General features: G+C 38.5%; 1 protein-coding gene across 1 annotated transcript in view; it reads left to right on the top strand.

The window, feature by feature from the left end:
- Positions 1-13563, top strand: part of KISS1R (KISS1 receptor) — a 648022-nt gene that overhangs the window by 566694 nt on the left and 67765 nt on the right. The window contains 3 exon segments of the mRNA XM_053702823.1: positions 11481-11507; positions 11509-11595; positions 11597-11618. Coding sequence (XP_053558798.1) covers positions 11481-11507; positions 11509-11595; positions 11597-11618 — 136 coding nt within the window.

Genomic DNA, 13563 nt, shown 5'->3' with positions numbered 1-13563 from the left:
AAAAAAATCCTTAGTGCAATATCCTTTAAAACATCTGGAAAATGTTTGATATTTAGGCATTAATTTTTCTCTGGGGCAAAGGGAATGGTATCAAATTAATTTCTCAAAGACATTGGAACATTTTTTTGCAGATATTAATAGTTGGCAACGTCTTACTATTGGGAAAATCAGTTTAGTAAAAATTAATGTTCTGCCAAGAATTTTATATATTTTTTAAAAATATCCCAGTTTTATCAGAAAAATGGAATCTAATCAAACTTAATAAAGTTATTAAAGCCTTTCTGTCGGGAAAATTAAAACCCAGAATTGTCAAAAGTTAATTTGAATCTCCCTTCATTTTTAATTTTATTTTTGTTGAAGAGTTATCTAGATAGGTAGTGTGCACATGTCTGGAGCACTACATGACAGGAAATAGCGCCTGGCATCTAGTGCTCTTGCTAATGTATAACATTATTGCAAAACTGCTGCCATATAGTGCTGCAGTCACGTACACAATCCTGAATTTACCTTCTTGCTTTTCATAAAAGGATAACAAGAAAACCAAAAGAAAATTTGATAATAGAAGTAAATTGTAAAGTTGTTTAAAAATAGTATGTTATATTTGAATCATTAAAGAAAAAATATGGTTTGTATGTCCCCTTTAAAGGTTTTCTATCTTCAGTCATTCTAGGCCAGCAAAAAAAGTCCCTGCTGTCCCTCTACTTTTCCATGTATCAAATGCAGTTTGTCCAAACCTACAATTGTTCATTATTTTTTCGGACATGCCCACTTGTCAAACGCTTCTGGGGCCAAGTACAGTATCTGGATCAAAATTACACCTACATTTTGACATAGTCTTTGATTTGAAGGCGGTTCTCTTGTTTGTGTGGGATGGGAGTAAGTAAGCATCACGCACTCTTCCCTTATCCCTTTGCATCATTTTGGCTCGTCAGTGTATTCTGGCCCCTCTGGATCACCAGCAGCTCCTCCCCTTGTTATCTCAATTCAAACAAGGTTATTTACAACAACTTTTTATAGAACAACTTGATACCAAACTAGACATAATGCGTAGACTTAAATTATTCCTTAAGAAGTGGCAGTGTCTTATAGGAGCTTCTCACTCCCCCTCTACAATGCCACATCCTACGCACCATTCTCACAACATGAGATATTCCTGGAGATGTCCCTTAGGGGAGATTGGGTGGTGCTCTAAACTTTGAACACAAAAGAGCCACACAGTCTTATGTTGGGAGGAAGTGTTAATTGAGAACTAGACGAGATCCCCTCCTTTTTTTTTTTTCTTTTTTTTTTCTCTCTTCTCCGCTTTGTTGCTGGACTTAGTTAGCTAGTTAGTTGTTAGATAATGTTGTAAGGTTTAAGTTAATTTGTATTTGGAAAATGTGAAAATGTAAAGTGGAATTTGGGATTTTCACATGGACTTTCTTTTTGCATTCTAACCCATCAATGGAACCCGACCTCTATGTGAAAGGGCTACACATCTTAAAGACTTGCAACTTTTGATATCTCCTTATATGTAATGTGTGACTCCTGTGCGAGCCATTTTTTTTTTTTTTGTTCATGATGTCTATTGCATAATTGTAATGTTTTATTTTCTCCTGTGAACCCAAATAATAAAAAGAATTTGAAAAAAAAAAACAATATCGACACTTGTTTTTTTGGGGCATTTTGTGTACATTTATAAAATTAACCAGAGATCTGACCAGAGATCTGGTTATTTATTGCATGCTCACAAATGGGAAATTTGCCATTTGCGGGCACGATAAATTAGAGTACACTCCTGTAATCTAGCCCATAATATATTATAAGCCCTTCAAAAGTGAATTGGGATATATATACATACAAATTAAATTAGAAAGAGATACTTTCTTAATGCATAGAGCTGCAGAGGAAGATCTTAAATGTAGAAGCAGATTGTATAGATATGGTTCTAAATCAGGAAAATTCTGGCCAACTTAATTAAATCACAAAAAAAGAAAGAGCAATATAGACCAAATAGTAGTAGGAGGTATAATATATTAAAAACTCAGATTATATATTAGATGGATTTACAGTTTCTTATAGAAATATATACACGTAGATAGGGTGAACCAGACAAGATTTTAGATTAAAATCTCGCTACCTAAATATGATCAATCACAAAGAGATCAGTTAAATTTCCCAATATCCCAACAAAAGCAATGATAAGCACCAGGCTCCTTACATACAAAATTGCCTGGACAGATAGATTACCGCTAGAATGGTAGAAGGATTTTACTAGAATATTATACTCCATTTTAGAAAAATTACATTTATTTCTCCTTAGATAAAGAGAGATGGCTGATGATTTTCTCTGCCTCTTTGATATCTTTGATTCTCAAACCTGAGAAAATCACAAGATCTGCCTGTGTAATGACCAATATCATTGCTAAACTGCTTTTTATCAGGTATCATTGCTAAAGGTTTAAAAAAAAATTATTCCTTGTTTTAATTCCATGAAGAATAATCTGGGTTTATTAATGGAAGAACTGCTTCAAGAAATATCAGAATTTTTTGGGCTGTTATCAAATATGGATGCACTAGATAAGAGTGATGAACAAGAGGCTTTGGCAATGATATTGGTTGATGCTGACCAACTGCATTTGATTCAATTTATTGGACCATATTTTTTACATACTCTTACATACTAAATTTGTGTGGTATAGGGGAGGCATCCTGAATGTAATTAATTTATTTCTTATATATACAATTCACTCTCAGCTCTGACTGTTAATAATACTCATCCAGACTATTTTAAATTGAGGAGGGGTACAAGACTAGGCTGCCTGGTGTCTCCCTTCTTATTTGATATTGTGATTAGAGCTGTTGACAATTTGGATCAGAAAGGAATTAGAGGGCAATTAAAATAGGTAAAGAGAAGATGAAGACCGCCTTTATAGGCAGATGATCTGCAATTCCCAAAGAAATATACCTACTTTTACCAAACTCATATCACAATTTGTGGCATTTAATTCAGAATAATTCTAATAAAACAAAGATAATATGGTTTATTAAAAAAAAAAAATCCTTAGTGCAATATCCTTTAAAACATCTGGAAAATGTTTGATATTTAGGCATTAATTTTTCTCCTGGGGCAAAGGGAATGGTATCAAATTAATTTCTCAAAGACATTGGAAACATTTTTTTGCAGATATTATTAGTTGGCCAACGTCTTACTATTGGGAAAATCAGTTTAGTAAAAATTAATGTTCTGGCAAGAATTTTATATATTTTTTTTAAAAATATCCCAGTTTTATCAGAAAAATGGAATCTAATCAAACTTAATAACAGTTATTAAAGCCTTTCTGTCGGAAAATTAAACCAGAATTGTCAACAGTTAATTTTGAATCTCCTTCATTTTAATTTTATTTTTTGTTGAAGAGTTATCTAGATAGGTAGTGTGCACATGTCCTGGAGCACTACATGACAGGAAATAGCGCTGGCATCTAGTGCTCTTGCTAATGTATAACATTATTGCAAAACTGCTGCCATATAGTGCTGCAGTCACGTACACAATCCTGAATTTACCTTCTTGCTATTTCATAAAAGGATAACAAGAAACAAAGAAAATTTGATACATAGAAGTAAATTGTAAAGTTGTTTAAAATTGTATGTTATATTTGAATCATTAAAGAAAAAATATGGGTTTGTATGTCCCTTTAAAGGTTTTCTATCCTTCAGTCATTCTTAGGCCAGCAAAAAAAAAGTCCCTGCAGTCCTCTTCCATTGTTTGGCCCTTGGTCATGATTCCCTTTAAAGTGATTTTGTATGTTTTTTTGTTGTTGTTTTTTTACCCCATAAGAGGTTTTACAATATAAAATTGGTTATATATAGAGATTGTTAGATTCTAGAATGCAGTATGGAATTCATGTGGGAACATGCAATAGTGGGATTCGTTTAAGGGATCCCTAGCTGTTTGGAGTTATTACAATGTAGAAGGTTCCATAGTGTAGCTGGGCCAGAATAGCAGGGATGGTTCACTGGATATATTTAATAATTATGGGGAAGTGTATTGCAGTTAAAGGGACAGTAAAGTCAAAAGTAAACTTTCTTGATTCAGTGCAGGTAATTTAAACAAACTTTGCAATTTATTGTTATCATCAAATTTGCTTTGTTCTCTTGGTCTATTTGTTAAAAGCTAAACCTAGGTAGGCCTTATATGCTGACTTTTAAGCCCTCAAAGCCTTGCATTTTACAGTATTACACAGTAAGACACTGCTAGTCATGTGCTCCATATAGATAACATTGTGCTAACTCCGGTGGAGTTATTTATGAGTCAGCACTGATTGGATAACATGCAAGTCTGTCAAAAGCACTGAGATAAGGGGGCAGTCTGCAGAGGCTTAGATACAAGGTAATCACAGAGGTAAAAAGTGTATTAATATAACAGTATTGGTTTTGCAAAACTGGGGAATGGGTAATAAAGGGATTATATATCTTTTTAAACAATAAAACATTTCAAGTAGACAGTCCTTTTAAGGACAGCTTGTGGTTTGGTGGGGCAGGTCACTAATGGTTAGGGATATTTGCAGTTTGTGAGGCCTAGTCAGAATAATTTTTAGTGATATTAGGCTAAAACCCTGGTACCTATTACATAGGTACAAGTGTTACAGTGGCAGGGTTTGGCTAATTACTGGCAGTAAAGAACCACTACTAATCAATGTCATACAATCTCTAACACTAAATAGTAGTTATTTCTTCTATAAGATACGACGAGTCCATGGATTCATCCTTTACTTGTGGGATATTATCCTCCTGCTAACAGGAAGTGGCAAAGAGCACCACAGCAGAGCTGTCTATATAGCTCCTCCCTTGACTCCACCCCCCAGTCATTCTCTTTGCCTACTCTAAGTAATAGGAAGGGTAAAGTGAAAGAGGTGATAAAATGTTAGTTTTTATTTTCTTCAAGCAAGACTTTTTTATTTTAAATGGTACCGGTGAGTGCTATTTTCACCCAAGCAGCAGATGGATGAAGACTTCTGCCTGGAGACTGATGATCTTAGCAGTTGTTACTAAGATCCAGAGTGGTTCCCACAGAATGGCTGAGGAGTACTTAAGAAACTTCAGTGTGAGGAACGTTTTTCATGCTACAAGCATTGAGTTATGTTCAGTCATTTTTTTCTGGAGAGACTGTGTTATTTCAGAATTGGCTGACAGTATCCCCATGAGGGAAAGGGTAAGCAGTAATCCTAATGTATAAAGAGGGGTATTACTGGACCTGTATATTGGGCTATTAAAAAAAAAATGGTTGACACGGATGATATGATGTTTGTGGGCAAACGTTTCTATGTTGGGAGTTACAGATAACGTTTTTTATGGCAAGCATTTTTACTTTATTTAAGAAGGAGGGTACACATGGCTTCACTTAATGGGTATATGAACCCACATGGCCAGGTTTTAGACTGCTCTGGTGCGGTTATTTTAGGCTGTGAGAAATCGAGTGAGAAGGGCGGGGCCTATTTTCGCGCCTCAGTTGCGCAGTTGTTTTTCCAAGACAAGCAGCAAGCTCCAACTCCTGTGGGCCTTTCAGAGACAGTTTGGGCCTAATCAAAGGGTTAATACAATTTTACAGACCCTGAGGGCAGGTAGGCGCCTCAGCAGGGCTGTGGCGAGGTGCAGGGGGTGTTTTTGTTTGAATTAATGTTTTTGTAGCATAACGTTTTTTGGACTTAAGGGTTAAGTGTTCCTTTCCTTGTGGGGCAAACGTAGCTGACAAGTTGGGATGCATTTATCATAAAATTGTGATCATTTTATCGTTTTAAAGCAGTTTTGGAAAAATGGTATGCTTTTTTTCTATTAAAGGCGCAGTACCATTTTTCAGATTGTTATTTTTTCACAAAATAAAGTGTTTCAAGTCTGTTTGTGGTCATTACTAGCCTGTTTTAACATGTCTGACATTGAGGAAAGTCAATGTTCCATGTGTTTAGAAGCCATTGTGGCACCCCCCACTTAAAATGTGTCCCCTATGTACTGAAAGGGCCTTACATTGCAAAGAACATATTTTAGCTGATAAAAGTATGTCTCAGGATGATTCTCAGTCAGAAGAGAATCAGGTTATGCCATCCACTTCTCCCCAAGTGTCACAACCTTTAACGCCCACCCAAGCAAACGCCAAGTACTTCTAGTGTGTCTAATTCTTTCACCCTGCAAGATATGGCCGCAGTCATGTCTACTACCCTTACAGATGTATTATCTAAACTGCCTGGTTTGCAGGGTAAGTGCAGTAGGTCCGGTATTAGAGTAAATGCTGAGCCCTCTGATGCTTTATTGGCCATCTCAGATGTACCCTCTCAGTGTTCTGTTTTGGGGGGTGGGGGAATTTCTGTCTGAGGGAGAGCTTTCTGATTCAGGAAAGATGTTCCCTCAAACAGACTCAGATATGACGGCCTTTAAGTTTAAGCTTGAACACCTCCGCTTGTTACTCAGGGAGGCTTTTCGTGACTCTGGATGATGTGTGACCCTGTTGTAATACCTCCAGAGAAATTGTGTAAATGGATAGATATTTAGAGGGTTCCTGCTTACACTAATGTTTTTCCAGTCCCTAAGAGGATTTTGGACATTGTTACTAATGGGATAGACCAGTCATTCCGTCTCTCCCTCTCCTACTTTTAAGAAAATGTTTCCCATATCTGACACCATACGGGATTCGTGGCAGACGGGCCCTAAGGTGGAGGGAGCTATTTCACCCTGGCTAAGCGTACAACTATACCTATTGAGGACAGTTGTGCTTTCAAAGATCCTATGGATAAAAATTAGAGGGTCTTCTAAAGAAATTGTATATTCATCAGGGTTTTCTTCTACAACCTTATAGCGTGCATTGTTCCTGTAACTACTGCAGCCGCTTTTTGGTTTGTGGCTCTAGAGGAGTCTCTTAAGGTTGAGACCCATTAGATGATATTTTGGATAGAATTTAAGGCTCTCAAGCTAGCAAATTCTTTTATTACAGATGCCACTTTTCAATGGCTAAATTTGCGGCAAAGAATGCAGGCTTTGCATTTTTAGTGTGTAGAGTGTTATGGCTTAAGTCCTGGTCTGCGGATGTGTCATGAAAATCTAAGCTGTTAGCTATTCCTTTCAAAGGTAAGACCCCTATTCGGGCCTGAACTGAAGGAGATCATTTCCGACATTACTGGAGGTAAAGGCCATGCCCTTCCTCAGGACCAAGACGAAATAAAATGAGGGCCAAACAAAATAATTTTCGTTCACTTTCGAAACTTTAAAGGTGGACCCTCTGCTTCTCCTCCTCTGCCACAAAGCAGGAGGGGAATTTTGATCAATACAAGGTCAGTCTTGAGACCTAACCAGACCTGAATAAAGGTAAACAGACCAAGAAGCCCCGCTGCTTCTACCAAGACAGCATGAAGGGGCAGGCCCCCGATCCGAGACCGGATCTAGTAGGGGCAGACTTTCTCTCTTCCGCTCAGGCTGGGCAAGAGATGTTCAGATTCCTGGGCATTAGAAATCATGATCCAAGGGGTATCGTCTAGAATTAAAAGATCTCTTCCAAGGGGGAGATTTCATCTTTTCTCGTTTGTCTGTAAACCAGACAAAAAAGAGAGGCGTTCTTATGCTGTGTAGAAGACCTATATACCATGGGAGTAATCTGCCAGTTACAAAAGTAGAGCAGGGACAGGGGTTTTACCTCCAATCTGTTCGTGGTTCCCCAAAAAGAGGGAACTTTCAGACCGATTTTAGATCTCAAGACTCTAAACACATTTCTCAGAGTCCCCATCCTTCAAGATGGAGACCATTCAGACAATTTTATCAATGATCCAGGAGGGTCAATATATGCTACCGTGGATTTGAAGGATGCGTATCTTCACATTCCTATCCACAAAGATCCATCACCAGTTCTCAGGTTCTCCTTCCTGGACAAACATTACCAGTTTGTTGGCCCTTCCTTTCGGGTTGGCCACAGCTCCCCAGAATTTTCACAAAGGTTGCTAAGGTCCCTTCTGGTTGTTCTAAGGCCGCCGGGGAATAGCAGTGGCCGCCCTATCTGGATGATATCATTGATTCAGGCGTTCAACTTACCACTTGCCAAATCTCACATGGACATCGTTGGTGGCTTTTCTAAGATCCTCACAGGTGGAAGGTGAACATAAAAAAGAGTTCACTTGTTCCTCTAACAAGAGTTACATTCCTAGGAACTCTGACTAGACTCAGTAGACATGAAATATTTTCTGACGGAGGTCAGAAAATCAAAGATCTTAACCACTTGCCGAGCACTTCATTCCATTCCTTGGCCGACAGTGGCTCAGTGTATGGAGGTAATTGGACTAATGGTAGCGGCAATGGCATAGTTTCCTTTTGCTCGCTTTGCATCTCAGACCACTGCAACCTGTGCATGCTCAGACAGTGGAATGGGGATTATGCGGATTTATCTCTGTGGATAAATCTGGATCTAGAGACCAGAGACTCTCTTTTTGGTGGTTGTCACCAGGATCATCTGTTCCAGGGAATGTGCTTCGAAGGCCAGCATGGGTCATAGTGATGACGGACGCCAGCCTCTTGGTCTGGGGCACAGTCTGGAATTCCCTGAAGGCTCAGGTGTGTAGGACTCAGCAGGAGGCCCTACTTTCAATAATATTCTAGAACTGAGAAACGATATTCAAACGCGCTTCAGGCGTGACCTCAGCTGGCTTTGCGCCAATTTCATAAGATTCCAATCGGACAATTATCATGACTGTAGCATATATCAATCATCAAGTGGGGAACAAAGAGTTCTCTAGCGATGATAGCGTTTCCAAAATAATTTGAAGGGCAGAGACTCACTGTTGCCATCTATCAGCAATATGTATACCAGGAGTGGAGAACTGGGAAGCGGATTTTCTAAGTCGTCAGACTTTTCATCCTGGGGAGTGGGAGTTCCATCCGGAGGTGTTTGCCACGATTGATTCATCAATGGGGCACACCAGAATTGGATCTGATGGCATCTTGTCAGAATGCCAAACTTCCTTGTTACGGGTCCAGATCAAGGAATCCTCAAGCAGTACTGATAGATGCTCTAGCAGTACTGTGGTAGTTCAACCTGGCTTATGTGTTTCCTCCTTTTCCTCTCCTACCTCGTCTGATTGCCAGAATCAAACAGGAGAGGGCTTCGGTAATCTTGATAGCTCCTGCGTAGCCACGCAGGACTTGGTATGCAGACCTGGTGGAAATGTCATCTCTGCCACTGTGGAAACTGCCACTGAGACAGGACCTTCTGATTCAGGGTCCGTTCCAAATCCAAATCTAGTTTCTCTGTGGATGACTGCCTGGAGATTGAACGCTTGATTTTATCTAAGCGGGGATTCTCTGAGTTGGTCATTGATACCTTGATTCAGGCTCGAAAGCCTGTCACTAGGAAAATGTATCATAAGATATGGCATAAATATCTTTATTGGTGCGAATCCAAAGGCTACTCATGGAGTAAGATCAGGATTCCTAGGATTTTGTCCTTTCTCCAAGAAGGATTGGAGAAGGGGTTATCCGCTAGTTCCTTAAAGGGACAGATTTCTGCTTTGTCAATCTTACTACACAAGCGTCTGGCAGATTTCCCAGACGTTCAGTAGTTTTGTCAGGCTTTGGTTAGAATTAAGCCTGTGTTTAAACCTTTTTCTCCGCCATAGGGTTTGAATTTAGTTCTAAATGTTCTTCAAGGGTTTCTGTTTGAACCCATGCATTCCATAGATATTAAACTTCTATCTTGGAAAGTTCTGTTTTTAGTAGCTATCTCTTCTGCTCGAAGAGTTTCTGAGCTACTAAACCTGGATTCCTTTGTAAGGTTGTTTCAAATAAGAAATATTAATCAGGAAATTGTTGTTCCTTCTCTGTGTCCTAACCCTTCTTCTAAGAAGGAGGCATCTGTTACATAACTTGGACGTGGTTCGTGCCTTGAAGTTTTACTTGCAAGCGACCAAGGACTTCCTCAAACATCTTCTCTGTTTGTTGTCTATTCTGGAAAGCGTAGAAGTCAAAAGGCTACGGCTACCTCTCTTTCTTTTTGGATTAAAAGCATCATCCGTTTGGCATACGAGACTGCTGGACAGCAGCTCCTGAAAAAAATTACAGCTCATTCTACTAGAGCAGTGGCTTCCACATGGGCTTTTAAAAACGATGCTTCTGTTGAACAGATTTGTAAGGCTGCGACTTGGTCTTGCCTTCATACCTTTTCCAAATTTTCCAAATTTTATACTTTTGCTTCTTCGGAGGCTATTTTTGGGAGAAAAGTTATTCCGTGTCCTGTAGCTTTGGTATTGTATCCCACAAGTAAAGGATGAATCCGTGGACTCGTTGTATCTTATAGAAGGAAAAGGAAATTTATGCTTACCTGATAAATTAATTTCTTCTATGATACGACGAGTCCACGGCCCCAACCCTGTCAATTTAAGACAGATTATATTTTTGATTTAAAACTTTTTCTTCCTACACATTCAAAATCGTAAGCGACATTCAAACTTAAACTCAACATTCCATTTAAAAATTAAATTCGAAAATCAAAAATAACATTTGATTTTTGAATTTTAAAGATTTTTTGTTCTTATCCATATTGGATTGTGTAAAATTAATATCCAAAGGAATACCATTCAAATTTCAATTTAGTCACATTTGCCCATCCCTAATAACCAATCTTTTTTGAGAAGAATATATTTGTCAGTAAACAGACTTTACGTGTCTCTATAAAAAGGGCAGGGCGTCTGTGCAACCCCACATCTCCAATCCCATCTCCTTAATTGAAACATGTGACTCCAAATAGCTTTCAGAGAAGTTGTTAACCATAGGATCAGACCAAATTGAGTAATCAATGCAGAAATCCAGGAAATTTCAAATGATTCCGAAATGTTTTCTTGCAACTGTATATTCTTCTGGAAATGCGGTCTCCAGCTAAGAACACAGTACTCTTGGTTTTAAAAAACATATATAATTATAGAAGCGACAAGATGATATATTATGAATCTATGGGGTATATTTATTAAAATTCCGAGCAGACATGAATTGCTGTAGCAAATCATGTTTCGCCCAACATCGGTAAATGCAGACAGCATACTCTAGTCGGCATTTAACATTGCATAAGAACTTTCTGGTGAAATGCTTGTGCAATGCCGCCCCCCCTGCACATTCGCGGTCAATCAGCTGCTAGCAGGGGGTGTCAATAATCCGATCAGATCATGATGATTGCAGTCGCCACCTCAGAGATGACGGGCAAGTTAAGTAGTCTTACAACTGCTGCTTCTTAACTTATTTTTCTGGCAGGCGGAAACACCAGAGCGGAGAATGAAGCATTCTTCTTATTAAATCTCCCCTATATGTTATCCTGATAAAGTTATGAAGTTTCAGATTCATTAAGGGAACATTGCTACATTATTTTGTTCTTTCTAGTAGACCATAGCAGGCCTCATAGTATTGACTCACAATCTCAAACAGCTGTGGCTACTTTATTAAGACAGACTGTTGATTTATATTTACCTTCTTTGTTTTCCTAGGTTTCAGTGCAAGCCACTTGTGTGACCCCTCACAGCTATGAGTGTGGATCGCTGGTATGTGACTGTGTTCCCACTGCGCTCTCTTCGTCAGAGAACACCACGTGTCGCTGTTGCAGGTCAGTCTGGGCATCTGGATAGGTGAGTAACACTAACAAATGCAGAGGCGAATCTATTTGGATGACTCTACAGGAAATCATTTCCAGAACAAAAATAAAAATGAAAATGTTTTGTAAGTAGAGAATTCATTTTAAATTGAATACATTTTCTGTATCAATTTGCGCGCAAATCCTAGCGTGGTCAACGATATTAAACTAGGCATGTGTGTTCATTTATGATTGCAGTGTTTGGAAGTTTAAAAATGTTAATAAATTACATAGAAAAAAGTTAATTGCACATGCATTGATATTAATGGGGGGGGGGGAGAAAAAACTGTATTTAAAACACACAAGCGAGTTATCATCAATGTTAAAAAGCCATGTTTTACTTTTACATTGGATGTTTATATATTTATTTATTTGTTTGTTTGTATCCATTTGGTTGTAGAAAACCCTACAGAAAAGTTGCTATTATGTTTTTATGTGAATGCAAATATGGATGCTGAACATCACATACAAATATTTGTGGTTAAACAAATGCTAACAAAATGATTTCTAATAGATTATATATAAATAGACAACAACAGCAATGCATAACTTGGAATTATTTCACTTTAGCTCTTTTTTCAAAAATAACCTTCTAAGTATACTGCTGTAAAGTTATAGTTAACACTTAGGGGCCGAATTATCAAGCTCAGAATGGAGCCTGATGCCCCTTGTTTCCGCTGCTCCATAACGTGTCTGCCTGCTCTGAGGCGGCGGGACAGAAATCAACCCGATCGAATACGATCGGGTTGATTGACACTCCCTGCTAGCGGTCGATTGGCCGCAAATCTGCAGGGGGCAGTATTGCACAAGGCAGTTCTGGTGAACTGCTTGTGCAATGATAAATGCCGACAGCAATGCTGTCAGCATTTATCGATGTGCAGCGGACATGATGTGCTAAATCGTATCATGTCCGCTGTCACTTTGATAAATATGTAAACTGAACGTAAACTTTCATGAATCAGTGCCAGTTTTTTAAAAATACTTTTAAAACAGGGGCACTTTCATTCATGAAACTTTACATTTGCAGCATTTTTTTAAAATACTTACCTTTTTCTGCAGCCAAGCCGGACCAGTGATCCCCCGCCCCGCTTCTCATACTGTACTTAGCACAGCAATGACGAAACTGGCTTTCTCCAGTTATGGTGCGCAGCCTCATGAAATGGTTGCTCTGGGGTGCACGCCATGATTGGAGGAAGCTGGTTTCGTCATTGCTGACGTAAGTACAGAGGAGCTGAGGGCCAGGGGATCGCCGGTCTGGCTTGGCTGAAGAAAAAGGAAAGTATTTTTTAAAAAATGTAAAGTTTTCATGAATGAAAGTGCCCCTGTTTTTAACAGTATTTTTAAAAAACGGACACCGATTCATGAAAGTTTACATTCACTTTAACTTTATTGGTCCTGTATTTAATTTTACTCTTGCAGAATTGAAAGTATTTTTAACCTGCTACGTTTCCATGTTTTTATTGTCTTAAATAAAAGAAAAAGGGTTTTTATGTGTGCCGTGATTTGTTTGGTTGACATTTTAAATTTTTTCCTCCCAACTACAAAAATAGTGTTCAAACCCTTAAAGTGAAGGTAAAACTTTATTAAATTACATATATCAATGCACTCTTTCATGAATGAATAAGCTAATCGTTAACTTCATTTTATAAAAAAATTATTATTTGTCTTGTATTTTGTTCTATATTTTTCCCTACCGTTCTGACGATAACTCCTCCCAACCTCTATTTCCTGTTGTGATGTGCGGTAATCTCAGAAGCGCGTTCCTGATGAGCAGTGTCAATGCGCATGCGCAAATCTGAGTATATACGATATACGAGGGCAGCAGCAAAGCTGTTGCTATAGTTACTGCTGATTTACTTAGCCTACTTCCGTGTCATGGTTATCGTTCAGTCACATGGACTGCTACGCACGTTAATTTGCACCAACTGAAAGTGCACTGC

Source organism: Bombina bombina, chromosome 2 (genome assembly GCF_027579735.1).
Source record: "Bombina bombina isolate aBomBom1 chromosome 2, aBomBom1.pri, whole genome shotgun sequence".
Lineage (NCBI taxonomy): Eukaryota > Metazoa > Chordata > Amphibia > Anura > Bombinatoridae > Bombina > Bombina bombina.
This window is presented reverse-complemented; position numbering and strand designations above follow the sequence as displayed.